Source organism: Myotis daubentonii, chromosome 1, assembly GCF_963259705.1.
Source record: "Myotis daubentonii chromosome 1, mMyoDau2.1, whole genome shotgun sequence".
In the NCBI taxonomy this organism is placed as follows: Eukaryota; Metazoa; Chordata; class Mammalia; order Chiroptera; family Vespertilionidae; genus Myotis; species Myotis daubentonii.
Window position 1 is genome coordinate 76,525,677 of NC_081840.1, and position 17,791 is coordinate 76,543,467.

Genomic DNA, 17,791 nt, shown 5'->3' on the forward strand with positions numbered 1-17,791 from the left:
AAACTACCTGTGAATACGGACAGAGCAAATGATAGAAGTCTTAAGAGAGAAGTTATATGTAAGGAAGAGAGCCATGAAGGGACAGCCGTAAAAACAGGCTGCAGAGAGTAATTTTCTAATAACTGCATTTAAATAGGGAAGGAGCCCTGACCGGTTTGGCTCAGTGGATAGGGCGTCGGCCTGCGGACTGAAGGGCCCCAGGTTCGATTCTAGTCAAGGGCATGTACCTTGGTTGCGAGCACATCCCCAGTAGGAGGCGTGCGGGAGGCAGCTGATGGATGTTTCTCTCTCATCGATGTTTCTAACTCTCTATGCCTCTCCCTTCCTCTCTGTGGAAAATCAATAAAATATATTTAATAAATAAATAAATAGGAAAGGAAATAATTTTATCTTTTTATTGAACTTATTGGGGTGACACTGCTTAACCAAATTCTATAAGTTTCAGGTGCACAATTCCACAACACATAGGAAATAATTTAATGGCGGCTTAAATTCTCTTGTGGTCAATGAGATTTCCCTGTGTCCTGGTATAAATCTCTCCCTGTTACCGGAAGCTTTTGTTTTTGAACTGAGGAGTGGAGCCTTTCCAGATCATGACAGGAGTTTCTAAATGAATGACATGTTTGCATGGTCACACATGGTAGGAGTTCAGAGGCCTTAAGGAGTCATATGAGTAATACTTTATCACAGAAGTGATAAGACTTGGTCACATATCTTTCCCTGTATGTTGTACAGTCTGTTGACCAAATTCCCTCCTATCATTCTATCAAACTTGAGGTATTAGGATTTATCAGAACAATGTGTTTGTTTGTAACTGCATATGCAGATATTATCTTAATAGTTTCTAGAATGAGAATCTATTATCCTGCTTGATATGAAATAAATTTGTTATCAAAGGAACCAGTTATAGACATTACATTATAGAAAGGAGAAAGGGTGTGCCTGGTCTAATTACTGCTGTCTGCAATGATCTACAATAGTAAGATCTAGACTGCTATAAATAATATGGTTTCCAATGGTGCTGGCCTTCAAAAACCAATCAACACCCATATTATCACATAGCTACCATTCTTCATCAGGGGTGGAAGATCCATTTTCTTTTTTTTAAATATATTTTTATATTGATTTCAGAAAGGGAGAGGAAGAGATAGAAACATCAATGATTGATTGGCTGCCTCCTGCATGCCCCCCACTGGGGATCGAGCCTGCAACTTGGGCATGTGTCCTTGACTGGAAATGACCCCGAGGCCCTTTAGTCCGCAGGCTGATGCTCTATCCACTGAGCCAAACCAGCTAGGGCATGGATGGGAGAACCATTTTCTATGATAATTCATGACCATTCCACTCAGAGCATCAGCAATGATCAACACAGGTCATGAATTTGTCCAGAAATGTTTCTCCTGTTTATCTTACAATTGGTGAAATACCCAAGTATAGAAGGTTATGAATGATTTGTATAACAGAACTGGATATAGGATTTTTGGGTTAAAAAGATATGCTCCAAAACATCCAAATGGTACACTTTAATGGCTCTGAAAGCAGCCGCTCCAGGCAGAATGCTATCTTTGATCAATGCCTACAAACACTAAATATTTTTTGGTTGATAAAAACTACCAAAACAATAGTTATATTTACTTCAGTTTTGTCCCTCGTGTGAAGGTGCAGGCTAACCCCAAATTCAACAGCCTCAAATCCTTTTTGGAATGAGGTCATATTTAAAAAAACAAAAGCATAACCAAAGCAATATCCCAAATGTCTCCCAACTTCCTGTGGTGCAGTGTTAACTGGGGGCAGAAACCTCTATGGCATGAATGTATCTCAAGAAGTACCTCCTCCAATATCTTTGATAGAATTTCCTAGGAGAGTATCTACTTATGCTTGAGATAAATCAGAAATGACACATGAAATATGAGCAGCTTGGATACATGCATATATATTTAATAATGAAGCAGTTCACCACTAACAACAAAAAAATTAGAAAAATTCATGAGACTCAGTGCTGTGGAATAGTATGGGACAGCAAGGCAAAAAGATACAGCAACTGACCCGGAAAGCTGAATGAAGAGGGAAGCAAAGGCAGATTTGGATAGGATAGTAGTATATGCTCTTGAAAAGGAGAATGGAAAAAAGAAAAGGAGAATGGCTTCTGCAATACCCACTTATTTGACTGCTTAGGAGCAGGCAACTTTACGCTCATGGAAGGGAAGCAAAGAGCTAAGAAGGGAAAGAGAGGAGAGGGAGAAGAGCAATACAGAATCCAGGGTAAGCAGATGGAAGAGACTGAGATAGAGTTACAAGGAGATGACTCTAAGGCCTTTTGTTTCCTCTGAGCCTGTAAGTATGTCAGTTAAATTCAATGATCACATAAATAGCACTAGGCACTGTGAAGGAATGGTGGAGGGAGTGCTTCACAAAGTACAGGGATAACATGGTCCCTGCTCTCAAGGAGCTTACATCCTATGTGGGGAGACAGATTCCACACACAAAACAACTATAAAACATATTTACAAAGCAACATAAATACAAATAAATATACATATGAATAAACAACATATGAAAGCTAAGGGGTACTGTGTCAATAATTGCTTAGAATCCCTAGGTCAGTCAAAGAAGACTTTCTGAAGGAAAAAGTTTTGGACTTTGACTATATAGGGCATGTGCAAAGGCATAGAAGTGGAATATGTCATGTCCAGTAAGTAAGCAGAATAGCTTGATTAGAGTAAAAAGTCTCAATAGGTCTCATTAAGTATGATGAAACAGTAGCGGTCTATTTGGTGAAAGATACTGCAATGTTAGTTCTGGTCCCTAAAACAAACAAACAGGGAAAGATGTTTTTTTTAGGTAATAAGTGGCCACAGGTCCAGGAGCAATTCCACTGCTCTCAAAAGTTTTGCAGTTACTCTAAGACTAGCAATAAGATGGTAGAGAAGTATTCAGCATTCTTCAGCAGCTCAAGAACTCTTGCAGCCTTCTGCAAGAACTCTTATGAAGTGACAGGTGGAAAAACAATGAAATTCAAAGACTGAGGATCTATCATCCAAAGGCTAGCCAGATCCCAGTAATCTCAAGTGCTCAAGCAGAATGTCCCAGACCCATGTTACTGATTCCTGGTGGGGAGGAGATTATGTATACTTCTAAAATAATTTATTTTTTAATTGCCATGACAATCAACTTTGATACTAACATTTTAGAAATAAAATTAGGGTATAAGAAGAGCCCTAATCTATAAGGAATGCTCACGTCCCCGAAGAAGGGACAGGTCAGTAAGGGCTCAAATTCTCCCCGGTCTTTAAGTGGAAAGGCAAAACATCACACCTTGAAAAGAGGCTTTTCTCAGCCAAAGTTATGAAGACCTCTGTAAACCTATTGATCTGAAGCTGTTCCAGGAAGGAGAAAAAAGAGTCCAGGCCAGACATTCAGCAGCAGCCAGAGTTAGACTCTATGTCACCAGAGTTCCGCTGGGAGGCGATAGGTGCCACTGAAGTTGAAATACATTGTTGAGGACCGATCTTGATGCCATTTGCCTGCAAAAGAAAAGAAGCAGTAGTGCCCACCTCAAATGCTCAAGTAAACGGGAGAAAGGAAGGGGATAAAAGGAGAAATCATTAATTACACTTTCTAGAAGCAGATATCACCTTGGCAAGTAGCCATGTGCCCTAACGAGACTGTTGTAGAACAACAATCTGTGACAGTGAAGATGAGATGGCCATCTGTGTGACAAATATTAGATGACTAGATGTGGCTAGTTATACTATTAGATGACTAGAAATGGCTTTTGTGCCCCTTTTTAAGATGACTGTTATACTTAAGATTCACAGCTATGTGCAGAATCAGGATGTGATTAGGAAAGAGTAGGAGCAGGCAAAAGAGTATAAGTAGTATATAAGCATATAATTCTTTTATGTTTTGCCCCAAAACTTGCTTTATATAATAGTCCTGCTGAGCAATTAAGTATTACACCTCTCTCAAGCACTGAAATAGTGAAGAAATGAGGTTGAGAAGAAAACCTCTCATACTGTATAAGCTTTTTAGATCACCAACTAATAAAATCACTTGAAGCATTCTAGGGTCTCAGATTTGAGAAAAAACAAAAACAAAAACAGAAAATAATGACAGGTTTTCGTGCACCTACATAAAAAATAAGTATGAGTTGGCATAGCTTCAACTAGTATAAGTTAGTGGATGCTTACATTCTAAGGAGCTTACTGTAGCATTTAAGACAAAGCAAATTTAATTGTCAGCCCCACCCTTGCTCACCTCATTGTGGACATCAAATAAACCCTGCTGGATCTTCCTATATATTTCTTTGGCTGTGTTAATGAAGGCCTAAAGGAGACATATATTATATTATTAGGCTCCAGATTAGGTAGAGAAATAAGGAAAAGAGAATACAAAGAGTATTCCTATTTGAATTTCTAAAGTGAAATAGAGCCCTAGCATCGGCTTGTGGACTGAAGAGTCCTGGGTTCGATTCCGATCAAGGGCACCTAACTCAGTTGTAGGCTCCCAGCCCTGGTCAGGGGCATGCAGGAGGCAACCAATAGGTGTTTCTCCCTCTCCCTTCCACTCTCTCTAAAAATCAATGGAAAAAATATCTTCGGATGAGGATTAAAAAAGAAATAAAGTGGATTAGGAACCATTAGAAGAACAGAGTAAAAATGTAGAAGGTCCCTCACAGACCCTGTAAAAGCCATTGTGAGTAGTTTTAAAAAGAAAAAAAGAATTATATGGTATTTTGATACTGATCCAAGATGTTCCTAGGTTGGCAAACAGGCTCTCTTAATTGATACAGTCAACACCAGGCTGAGAAATGACTACAGTAGAACCCATGAGACCCTCCAACTAAAGTAATTTACAAGTAACAGTGCTGACTAATCCAAGCTTACAATTAATGTTACCCAAAGCAAAAGTAAAACCTTAGAAATCAAGGTAAAGAAATGGAGTGATTCCCTTAAAGAAGACACTTTCACCACATAACATTCTTTCTTTACCCATGTCTCTGAATAAAAGGACAAAGATACGATGTAACCTCTGAAATGCTTTCCCTACTTTTCCCAAATAGTACCTCTTCAACATTGCAGGCTGTTTTGGCTGAAGTTTCCATGAATATAAGTCCATGCTCCCGAGCAAAGGCCTCCCCTTCTTCTTTCTTCACATCCCTGCGGGACTCTAAGTCACTACAAGAGATTAATTGGGGAGAAAACGAAAATAAGATCCAAATGAAAGAAGAAACTCTCGTTCTAAAAGAATCCCGTAACTGTTTCAATGGTCAGTTAACCCATAAGGAATACAGATCCTACGTGATGTTTATAGGGTTACTGATTTCTGTGGTATCTTGGAAAATATTCTTCAGATCCATGTCGGCTGCTGCATGGTTGAGGATATCTTACTCTATTACAGAGAAGAGTGTTTATAAATGGTTAGACAAGCTCATAGTTGCTCAAGGCTTATGCCCTGTGTTTTTTTTTTCAGATGAGATCCAGTGAAAGCACAGGAAAGAAGATGAATGGGAAATTCCAGTTGTCAGAAAGGAGAAAAGTCATAGATGTCCCATCCCATTGTAATGAGTGTCTTCCTCCTTCACTGGAAGCAATTCACAAGAGAGAAAACCAAGAATAAGAACACAGGTGCCTTAACTCTCACTAGTCCAGCCGCCCACGGGCCGGATCCAGCCCGTTTGAAATGAATAAAACTATTGAAAAAAAAGACCGTACCCTTTTATGTAATGATGTTTACTTTGAATTTATATTAGTTCACACAAACACTCCATCCATGCTTTTGTTCCGGCCCTCCGGTCCAGTTTAAGAACCCATTGTGGCCCTCGAGTCAAAAAGTTTGCCCATCCCTGCACTAGTCTCATTATTAACATGTACAATAGCAGCTTGCCATCAGGTAAATGAAGGATTCAGAAAAAATTACAAAATTGGGTAATATGGGACAGAGGAATAGAGCAAAAGACTTAGAAAGGGAATAGAGAGTCACATGGAAAAACTTTAGGAAAGACAGAATAAAAGGCTATAAAATAAGGTAAGGATAGGCTGTTTTTTTACTTTTCAAATTAGAAATTTACATTTGGGAGGCTTCTAGTATTTCAATCATGAAAAAAAAATCAAGGAGTAAGTCCACTAAAGAAAAACGAATCTACAAAATGTATACTTATTGTTCATCAGCTGTATACAGACCAGGGAGAACTATCCATCTAAATGTCAACACTCCGAAGCTGTTGTTCTAGTCCAGATGCTCCTCTAAGCTCCAGATCTGTTTGTCCGTTTGCCTGTTCTTCATTTCCACTCTGATGTGTAAAAGGAACTTCAAACTTACATCAAAATGGAACTTGATATTTTCCTCCCAACCTGCTTCTGTGGCAGGCTTCCACATTTCAGTAAATGGCACAAGGCAAAAACCAAGATACCTTTATTAACACCTTTCCCTCCTTCACTCCAAATACCCCATCCATCCCACAGTGAGGTGCTCCCAAAGCATACCTTAAAATTCTTTTCTCTTTCTCTCCATCATTATCACCCTACTCCAGTGATGGCAAACCTGTGACACGCGAACTCATTTTTTGGGTTGATTTTTCTTTGTTAAATGGCATTTAAATATATAAAATAAATATCCAAAATATAAGTCTTTGTTTTACTATGGTTGCAAATATCAAAAAATTTCTATATGTGACACGGCACCAGAGTTAAGTTAGGGTTTTTCAAAATGCTGACACACTGAGCTCAAAAGGTTCGCCATCACTGCCCTACTCCAACCCACCATTCTCTCTCACTCAGAGTACTGCAACTGGGATCCCACTTCAACCCTTGCTCCCCTCCAGAGAGACCTTTTAAAATCTGATCAAGTCACTTCTCTGCTTAAATGCTTCCCATTGTGTTTATAATAAAATCAAAACTCCTTACTAAGGCCTGTAAATGCTACTAGATCTGGTCCCTGAACCTCATCTGATACCATTCCCCCTTGATTCAGTCCAACCACACCAGGTTTCTTTCAATACCACAATTTGCACAGCTTCTTCCAGTTGAGGCTTTCATACACTTTGTCCTCCCTCTCTAATATCTTGGGGGGAGGGGGGTGTTTTTAAGTTTTGAAAATGTTCTTATTGGTTTCAGAGAGAGGAAGGGAGAGGGAGAGAGATAGAAACAACGATGAAAAACATCTATCAGCTGCCTCCTGCACACCTCCTACTAGGGATCAAGCCTGCAACCTGAGCATATGCCCTGATGGGAAATTAAACTGTGACCTCCTGGTTCATGGACCAACGCACAACCACTGAGCAACACTGGCTGGGCTTGGGTTGATTTTTTTTAAATCCTCAACCGAGGATATGTTTGTGGTGTGTGTGTGTGTTTTAATTGATTAGAGAGAGAGGAAGTGGAGAGAGACAGAAAGAGAAAGAGAAATATCAATGTGAGAAAGAAATGTAGATTGCTTGCATCCTGTATAAGCCCAGGGGATTGAACCTGAAACCCAGGTATGTGACCTGACCAGGATTGGAACCTGCAAATCTTTTGGTATACAGGATGCTGATCCAAACAACTGAGCTACCCGGCCAGGGCTGTTTTATTGCTGTTGTTTTTAAGTCTTTGCCCACTGAACTCTTAACCATCCTTCATATTCCAACTAAAATATTATTCTTAATAAAAAAACAGCTCGTTACTCTTTTATAGCAGTCCTTTTTTCCCTTCATTGCATTTGTCATAATTTGTAATTAGACACAGATAATTTATATTTAATATCTGTGTCCCCTCTAAACTCCATAGGAGCAGGGGCATGAGTTTTGTTGTTTTGGGTTTGTTTTTTTTTTTTTCCTGTAACTTTTAATATAAGACATCTAAAGTCTTAAACAGTTGATCCTATTAGGAACAAAATAGGGCACAGCATGGATTCCAGAAACAAGAACATATCTTTTTTTTGCATTTAGGCTTTTCATCAATGATTATCAATTTGCCAAGGATAGTAACAGTCAGATACTGGAGAAAAGAAGCGTGTTTTTTTTTAACCTTGTACATTCAAGGTCTGGCACAGTGTTTAGGACATAGTAGGTTTTCCATAAAACTGAATGAGTACAATTAGTCTGTGGCCAATTCTCAAATGGTGCAACCTCGGACTACTACAAACTCAGAAGGGTGCCACAGGATACTTCAAACGTTTGTGGGAAATACAGCAACATTCAATATAAGAACACTGTGTGAATTACAAGCTAAAGACAGTTCACAGAGTCAACATTAGATCAGAATAGATGCCGTTTAATATCTTGATCTCTTCATAAAAAGGTTTTGACGGCTGCTGTGATAAAAAGCAAGTACTGTGCAAAAATCAATTTGGAACAACAAGTGGGAGTGACAGTGTCAATCTTGATCCCAAGGTTTGAGAAGCTAGGCAGTGCCCAGCAAGGCCATATAGGTCATTAATAAGTAATTATGGTTATTTAAAAATGGCTTTCTTTTAATTTATGTTTTTCATTTCTTTCTTTCTTTTTTTTTTTTTCCTTTCCCAGCTGTGACTCCAGACAGGATCCAAAGAGGAGTTTTACCATCTCTTCTCTGGGTTTTATCGAGACTTACTTTTTACCCTTCTGTGTTAGCACCTTAAGGCACTGCGTATGTTTTCTCAGTTATTAAGTTGTTATAACAAAAATACTTGTTATGTTGTTTAGATCTAACCATTTAATAACAAAACTGCTAGGTATTTCTTTTGGTTTATGGGTGTCATAGAAAATTTACTGAGAATAATAAGTGTTGAGGAAGATGCAAAGAAACTCAAACCCTTATATACTGCTGGTAGAAATGTCAAATGGTATAGCCATTATAGAAAACAGTATGGTAGTACCTCAAAAATGTAAATGCAGAATTACCATGAGATCAGCAATTCCATTTCTGGGTATACACCCAAAATAATAAAAACCAGGGACCCAAACAGATATTTATAAACCCATGTTGACTGTAGCATTATTTACAAAAGCCAAAAGGTATAAGCAACCCAAGTATCTATCAATGGATGAATAGATAAACAAAATGTGGTAAATACTTTCGATGGAATACTATTCAGCCTTAAAAACGGAAGGAGGGGTGGTGGAGGTAGAAGAGGGCAGAGAGGGAATAAACAGTGATTGAAAAAGTAAATAAACTTTTTTTTTAAAAAAAGAAAGGAAAAATAGATGCATCTAGAGGACACTATGCTAAATGAAATAAGCCACAGTCAGCCCTGGCTGAGTAGCTCAGTTGATTGGAGCATCTTCCTGATACACCAAGGTTGGGGGTTTGATTCCTGGTCAGGGCACATACAAGAAACAACAAATGAATGTATAAATGGATAGACCAACAAATCAATGTTTCTCTCTCTCTCTCTTCCCCTGCCTCTCTCTAAAACTCAATAAAAATAAATAAATAAGCCACAGTCACAAAAGGACAAATACTATAAGATTCAATTCTGCTTATATTAGATGCCCAGAGTAGTCAAACTCATAAAGACAGAAAGTAGAATGGTATTTGCTGGGGCTAGTGGGATGAAGAATGTGGAGTTAGTGCTTTATGGGAACAGAGTTTCAGTTTGAGATGATAAAAAAGTTTGGAGATGCATGGTAGTGATGGTTATAGAACAACATGTACAAACTTAATGCCACAGAACTGTATACTTAAAAATGAGTAAAACTGTAAATTTTATGTTATATATATTTTACCACAATAATTTTTCTTTACTGAGATACTAAGAGCACCATAAACTAAAAAAGTTTGGGGACCAAGTGATTCAATGTCCATAGAGTACCCAGATGACTGTGGGTATTTATTATTTATTCAAATTAAAACTTACCACTTATTCCCAATCAGCATGATAACCATGTTGGAACTAGAGTGCTGCCGGGCATCCTCTAACCATGAGGTCAGGTGGTTGAAGGTTTCACGCCTACAGTAGAAAAGTTTAGAAAATGGGTCTAAGGCCCATTTCAAAATGCCAAAGAAATTCCAATGTATGAGAAGGAGAACAGATAGATGTGTAAAGAAAAATATTAAGATGCCATTCCTCTTTAGCATTCCAATTTTGAGAACAAAGAGATCTGACTCACCTTGTAATGTCGTACACAAGCAGTGCTCCAGCTGCTCCCCTGTAGTAGGAACGGGTGATAGAACGGAAGGATTCTTGCCCAGCCTTTCCCACCAACATGCCAACAAAAAAAATTCCAACAAAGCAAGGTTATTTCCAGAGAACTGACTTGATCACATGCTTAATAGTTTAAAAAATTCCTATAAGAAAAGGGAATTAGTGAAAGGAAACATGACTGCCCACGGAGAAAACCAATATTTTTCAAAGGGCATGCAATTGATATTTCAAATGGGTCAATTATTCATGTGAGACCACCTATCAAATTGTTGACTAACATTCTGGTTTCTAGGCACTAAATGCCAGTTACACCCCACAGTCAATGTGACAACCAAAGACATTTACCAATATCCACTAGAATAACTGGAACTAGGACTAGAAACTCAGTACATGTACTATCAATCCAAACATGATATTGAACACATCACATTAACCTTTCTATTCTGTTTCTGTTCCTTTACTTATAAAAATTATCTTAAAATGCTAATACCCTGTCAAATGAAAGTTTCATTTTAAATGAATCAATACAGAAAATTAGTCAGATACAAAGCACTTGAACAGGGAAAGAAGCCCAGGGCCCAGAACAGAGTTTTCCTTTAAAAAAAAAAAAAAAATTCAACTGTTCACACTCTAATTTCCAGTTAGAGTCAAGATACTAAGTTTTATTTATAAATGAGTAATTTGTTAATGCCTCCACATAATGGGTACTTTTGTTTTCCTGATGGGATTTCCCCCCCTCCTTATAGGAAACAAAAGCATCTTTTAAATAATAGTATGAATAAAAAAATAATTGAATCTATAATATTAGTAGAGTTTTCACATTCTTGAAATCAATTAATCTCATATTCCTACATGAAGATTGGGTGCCCTGACAAGATAGCTATTGACCAGAGCGTCATCTTGATACTCCAAGGTTGCGGGTTCCATCCCTGGTCAGGGTACATACAAGAGTCAAACAATGATTGCATAAATAAGTGGAACAACAAATCGATGTTTCTCTCTCTCTCAAATCAATCAATAAATTTTAAAAAATTAAAGCTTGGGACGGAAGGCTACTATTCATATTTTAAAGATGGAAAAACTAAAATTGGACATGGGAAAAGAAATGACTTTCTCATAGTAGAATGACAATATGATACCAGTAATACCACAAATGGAATAAATGAGGTTCAAAGCGATAAGTTCAGTAGCTGGCCAAAAATTATAAAGTTTATAAATGCTGAATCTATAGCTTAAACTTAGTATCATAATACTTCCTAGCACAAAAGTTTGTTCTCTTGGTCATGACATCATATAATCTAAACCCGGGTTTGAAGATGAGAAGAGAATTCCAGTACAGTAATTGTAAGGTTACTTTTCCAACAACACTAAATCTCTTTCCAATAAGAATCATTCAAATGTTTTGTTGAGTTGCATACCTGTTAGAACATTAGAATCCAAAAATAATTCTAAAGAATTTGTTGGTAATATTAGTAATAATTTAAGATTTAAAACATGTTTTCCTTCCAAGAACTCAACGCTTTATTCTCTAACAGTTTTTTAAAATATGTTTGTATTGATTTTTTAGAAAGAGGAAGGGGGAGAGAGACAGAGAGAGATAGGTAAAGAGAGAGAGAGAGAGAAAGAAAGAAAGAAAGAAAGAAAGAAAGAAAGAAAGAAAGAAAGAAAGAAAGAAAGAAAGAAAGAAAGGGAAGGAAGGAAGGGAAGGAAGGGAAGGAAGGGAAGGAAGGGAAGGAAGGGAGGAAGGAAGGAAGGAAGGAAGGAAGGAAGGAAGGAAGGAAGGAAGGAAGGAAGACCCTAACTGGGAAACAAACCTGCAACCTGGGCATGTGCCCTGACTGGGAATCAAACCGGCAACCTTTCAGTGCATAGGATGATGCTCAACCATCTAAGCCCACTCTGGCCTGGGGCCCTAATAGTTTTGTCTTAAATTTATTCCTGTTTTGCTTTTACCTCTTACTGGCTTTTTCTCCTCTATTGTTGAAAGACCCTCCTATCCTGTGGCCTAGTAGGAACTAACAGGGACAGTTTGAGGGAGACCCACATGATGGTTGAATTATACAGTAGCATTTAACTTTAGCAGCTGAAAATACTTACAGTGGGTCATCAGAATATGTCTTTTAAAATCAAATCACACCCTAGCCACTTTGGCTCAGTGGATAGAGCTTTGGCCTGCAGACTGAAGGGCCCTAGGTATGATTCCAGTCAAGGGCACATGCCCAGGTTGTGGGCTCAATCCCCAGTAGAGGATGTGCAGGAGGCAGCTAATCAATGATTCTCTCTCATCATTGACGTTTCTATCTCTCTTTCCCTCTCCCTTCCTCTCTGAAATCAATAAAAATATGTTTAAATAAATAAATGAAATAAAATCACTTCGTCTCAGCCCAGTTTATGAATCAAAGTTTGTGAGCTAATAAGCTAGAAAGACTGGTTCAAGTTGGGCTGGTCTGCATCAGTCTGAGGTATTTGCCCATCCAAGTAAAAAATCTGAAGCAGCAAAGGCTAAGATGGAGGTCTGATAAAGAGAATTGAGTTTTCTAATTTCTTCCAAGTGGAAGCATATTGTACTTTCAAGACATATACTTGGAAGCATAAATTCCTACAAAGTCAGATATGCTCATTTCCTAAGAACCAAAGTGCATTCCAAAATAAAATACAAATTAATTTGGGATTATTTAATTAATATTTTAAATTAGCTATAGTACAATGCCTCTTCAGTTAGCATGGTTATTTGGGCAAATATAGATAAAGGATGAAGAAAGATAAAAAGTAATATGGCCCTAGCTGGTTTGGCTCAGCTAATATGCTAATTAGACCGGACATCTTCTGAACAAAGCCATGGTGGCGGGGGCTGAGGCAGAGGAATAGGGGTGATCAGGCCAGCAGGGAAGGGCAGTTAGGGGTGATCAGGCCAGCAGGGGGGAGTCAGCAGGGGAGCAGTTAGGGGTATTAGGCCAGCAGGCAGGGGCAGTTAGGGGCGATCAGGCAGGCAGGCAGGTGAGCAGTTAGGAGCCAGCAGTCCTGGATTGTGAGAGGGATGTCCGATTGCCAGTTTAGGCGGGCCTAAACCGGCAGTCAGACATCTCCCGAGGGGTCCCAGATTGGAGATGGTGCAGGCCGGGCTGAGGAACCCCACTGTGCACAAATTTCGTGCACTGGGCCTCTAGTAAGTAAATAAAAATAGAGATTTTAGCTAAACATTAGGAACTATGTGGTAGCTCCCTTTATCTTAAAATAGAGACTAGAATATTATTTTTCTTAGGGAAAATAAAAGTACAAACCAAATGAGATAATGTATATGAAAGCAATTTACCTGGATAAAATTACACGGAGTCAACTAAATTTTGGCAGGATAACATTTGTCAAATTTTAAAATATGCATAACCCTTCACCCAGAATTTCCATTTCTGGGCAGGTATACCACAGAAATCCTCAAATATCTGAATATAGATGTAGCAAATAAGAATAAACAATGAAACTGCAATTTTGGTAACCACCTAAATTTCCATCATGGGCAATGGTTAAATTAATGATGGTACAGACGTTCTATGATTCTATGCAGTGATTATAAGAAGTGAGGTAGAGCTATATGTATCAATGGAAAAATCTCCACAGCATAGAGATTGTTTATAAAACAAAAACCCAAGTCACAAAGCAAGTCTACTTTGTCACAATTCTAAAAGCAAAATAAAACCACTACCATATATTTATGTTTCTATTTCTGTATTTAAAAACAGAGGAAAAGTGTGCATCATTAATAATGGTTTACTCTGGCAAAGTCAAAAACCAACATTGGGAAGGAGAGAGCTTTATGTGACATTTACTTCTGATTCTGTACCCTTATATGGTTGGGTAATTTAAAACAAAAAATTAAAAATATGGCATTCAGGATTTGTAACTGTAACAGAGGGAAGTGAAAGCTTCCCTAGCTCTTTGATTTCATTCTTCCCCATTAGCCCCACCCACAAAGCCTCTTCCATGCTCATCGGCCTTTAGTGTTATATTTGGATCTTGGTTACAAACTAAATTATTTTGTCCTCTCTCACCGTATCCCAGATTTGCAGTTTGATTTGTTTTCCATCAATGTTGACCATACGGGCCCCAAACTCCACACCTGTCAGTGAAGACCAAGAGAAAGAATGTGATTCTCATGAACAGCCATGGTAAGTGAGAAGTTCCTCTTTTCTTCAATATGCTAATGACTTTGCCCTCAGTGCCACTAAACCCATTATCACAGCCTGTTTGCTCCAATTAATTTGTGTTCCTTGAAGTTTCATTTCTAAAATTAAAAACTGTTCTAGGTGATAATAACCTCAGAAATGTAACCAAAGAACAGATATGAGGACAAAACAAAGTAGAAAAGGTGAATAAATTTTTAGCAATATTACTTCATGTTTAAGATTGATTAGGTAGCCCTAATCGGTTTGGCTCAGTGGATAGAGCGTCAGCCTGCAGACTCAAAGGTCCCAGGTTCCATTCCTGTCAAGGGCATGTACCTTGGTTGCGGGCACATACCCAGTAGGGAGTGTGCAGGAGGTAGCTGATCGATGTTTCTCTCTCATCGATGTTTCTAACTCTCTATCCCTCTCCCTTCCTCTCTGTAAGAAATCAATAAAATATATTTAAAAAAAAAAAAGATTGGTTAGGTAATGTTTAATTTTGTAATTTTTTTAAAAAATATATTTTATTGATATTTTACAGAGAGGAAGGGGAAGGGATAGAGTGTTAGAAACATCGATGAGAGAGAAACATCAATCAGCTGCCTCCTGCACACCCCCCACTGGGGATGTGCCCGCAACCAAGGTACATGCCCTTGACCGGAATCGAACCTGGGACCCTTGAGTCCGCAGGCCGACGCTCTATCCACTGAGCCAAACCGGTTAGGGCTAATTTTGTAACTTTTTAAAAAAAACTTCTAAAACTTCTGAAATATTTCTTAGCATTTTCTCAGTCATTCTTTAGTCCTCCATATAAAACAATATTTCTATTTTTGCAATTCCAGAATTTTTTGTTTGACAAAAGAGCCTACCTAAGAAATAGGTTCTTAAGAATGATACATTTCAGACCTCCAAAAATAATCAAGAGTTCACTAGAAAATAGCTTTCCTCATAGGAGTATGGAAACTGACAGTCTGAATAAAGGTTCTGGTTTTCCTGGCATCTATCTTCTTTCAAGGCAACGTCAAGACAAAACTTAAAAATCAGCCCAGCCAGTGTTGCTCAGTGGTTGAGCATCAATCTATGAACAAGGAGGTCAGAGCACATGCCTAGGTGGCGGGCTCCATCCCCAGTGGGGGGCTTGCAGGAGGCTGATCAATGATTCTCTCTCACCACAGATATTTCTATCTCTCTCTCCCTCTCCTTTCCCCTCTGAAATAAAAATTTAAAAATAATAATAATTTTAAAAATAAAGAATAGTGATAGCTACTGAAAAATGTCCCTATTTTTCCCCCCCTTTCTGGAAAATAGGAATGGAATTTCAATGGGGAAGGTTAAAAAACAAACACAAAACTTCATCTCCTTTTATGCAACTTTCTCTATTTAGAAACTCAGAGATGCTTATATTTTGCATATGTTTTCTATCCAACTGCCTTGTTTATCTTGGTACAGAAGACCGAATTTATCTTGGTACTGAGGAAAGAAACAGAGCCTGTAATGGACTCTGGGGAAAACATGATTGAGCACATCATTCTTCAGATTTAAAACTTGTCATTTCCGCCCTAACCGGTTTGGCTCAATGGATAGAGCGTAGGCCTGTGGACTCAAGGGTCCCAGGTTGGATTCCGGTCAAGGGCATGTACCTTGGTTGCAGGCACATCCCCAGTAGGGGGTGTGCAGGAGGCAGCTGATCGATGTTTCTAACTCTGTATCCCTCTCCCTTCCTCTCTGTAAAAAAGAATCAATAAAATATATTTTTTAAAAAACCAAAGAACTTGTCATTTCCTCCTATTACTCGGGTATTTCAAAGCCTGGTCCCTAATTTATTCTTTACCTTTCATTTTTACCACTCTTCACTTCAAACTCTATGCTCCAGCCATATTAAACTACTTTCACTTTTCCAAAGGTAGCCAGGTCTCCATCATTCCTGAGCCTTTGCACGTTATTATTCCCTCTTGCCCTGATCACTTTTCAACCTCATCTCTACAACCCCTTTGCCTAGCTAACTCTTGCTCATTCTTCAATTCCCAGCCTTTCCTAAGAGAGGTGAGTCTCTCCTTCCCTTTTGCAATAGGAATGTACTTGTCAATACACGGTATCTACTCCCAGCTCCACCTCCTACATTGGAAGATTGTAAGCTACTTAAGGGCAAAGTCTGCCTTGGTAAGCACTGCATCATTAGCACCTATCATGGTGTGAGTGTTCACTTAATATTCATTTCCAAAAATATTTTCCTGCTGATGCTATCCTCTAAGTCCTTTTGTAACCACATTAGGTATTTGGCTCTGGGTAAGCTCTTTGGAAGCAGTAGTAGCTACAGATTTCCATAACCTGGGGCTTGGAGGTGGCAATATGGTAAGAATGGGAGTCAGGGATTTGATTCAGAAACTGCATTTGGATGGCAGGAAGGCTAGTTTTATACATTTCTTTGTCTGGGGTGAAGTTATGGAGATTATGGGGACGGGAATACTAAGGCCCCAGCAGGCCATGCCTTAACCCAATTGTGTGGGAGATATTTATACCTTCCAGGATCACCAGTGCATTTTTTGGAAACCTAACATACTCCTTTCTTTATAAATTATTAGTTTCAGCTGCCTTTTAAGTCTGGGATGGCTCTTGCCTTTGCTTCTTCCTCTCCAACACACAAAAAGACTACACATTGGTAATTACAAAACCTACGTGAGGCTACCGTAATTTCCGGCAGAGCGAGTTTGTAAATTATGCTTTCGGGCGATTTTCCATAAATATTCAAATTGCATTTGGGGAAGAAAAAATCAAATCCTACAGCAACTAATTCATACCTCACGCTCACTTCTAAAGTTACCTTTCAATGATGTACCCCCCCATTCCACTATTCCCCATTTACGGCGTTTGATCGGTCACTCTTCATGTAATATAACTTTGGACTAATTTAAGAGGAGGGAAAGCCATCGTTTTACTTCCCTGACGGCGGCTCACTTTCCTCTTTAGCTCGCCGGGTTTCACTCTCCGCTCCGGGACAGGCACAGGCACTTACCTATGGTGAGGTCGTGGACAGGCTGGAACCGCTTGTCTGTGAACTGCAGGAGGAGACATGACTTCCCCACACCTAAGGGAGGAGGACGCACAGCCTAGCCTTCGCGCGGCCGGGGAGCAGCCCGGGTGCCGGGGCCTGGGGCCTGGGAACCGGGAAAGGAGACCCCGAGCCCCGCCCCGCCGCCCTGCCCCGCCCCGCCCCCGCCCGCTCTCACCTTAACCGCCCAGCCCACTGAGCCCCGCCCCCACGACCTGATTTGGGAGCTGGGGATCCCCGCCCCAGCCAGGAGGGCAGTCGCCCGCCGGTTACCTGTGTCCCCGATGATTATGTATTTGAAGAGATAAGCATAAGTCATGGTCCTGTTTCCTCTGGATTCCGGGTCCGCCCGACTTCAACAGCCACTTGCCTCCGGCCTCTCTAGCCCCTCAATCCGCCCATCTCCGGCCCCTCTAGTCCCGATCGCGTCTCTATGGCTCTCCCCAGAAATCCTCTCTGGGTGGGAGCCACGGTCGTC

General features: G+C 39.5%; 1 protein-coding gene and 1 non-coding gene across 2 annotated transcripts; both read right to left on the bottom strand.

The window, feature by feature from the left end:
* Window positions 1-1,907: 1,907 nt before the first annotated feature.
* RAB2B (RAB2B, member RAS oncogene family) lies at window positions 1,908-17,774 on the bottom strand. Its single transcript, XM_059707212.1, has 8 exons — window positions 17,587-17,774; window positions 17,278-17,349; window positions 14,151-14,218; window positions 10,070-10,152; window positions 9,817-9,909; window positions 5,066-5,177; window positions 4,258-4,326; window positions 1,908-3,524 (listed from the first exon to the last, which is right to left on the bottom strand). The coding sequence occupies exons 1-8, from the start codon at window positions 17,630-17,632 to the stop codon at window positions 3,417-3,419; spliced, it is 651 nt and encodes a 216-aa protein (XP_059563195.1). The 5' UTR covers window positions 17,633-17,774; the 3' UTR covers window positions 1,908-3,416.
* LOC132225139 (small nucleolar RNA SNORA26) lies at window positions 8,502-8,624 on the bottom strand. Its single transcript, XR_009450798.1, has one exon. It is a non-coding gene; the product is annotated as a small nucleolar RNA SNORA26 (small nucleolar RNA).
* Window positions 17,775-17,791: the final 17 nt, after the last annotated feature.

Coding starts and splice junctions, on each gene's coding strand:
- RAB2B (XM_059707212.1), bottom strand. CDS start 17,632: ATGACTTATGCTTATCTCTTCAAATACATAATCATCGGGGACACAG. Junction 10,153..14,150: donor AACTGCAAATCTGGGATACG/GTGAGAGAGGAC, acceptor TTGGTGGGAAAG/GCTGGGCAAGAATCCTTCCG. Junction 5,178..9,816: donor ATGCTGATTGGGAATAAGTG/GTAAGTTTTAAT, acceptor AATCTCTTGTAG/TGACTTAGAGTCCCGCAGGG.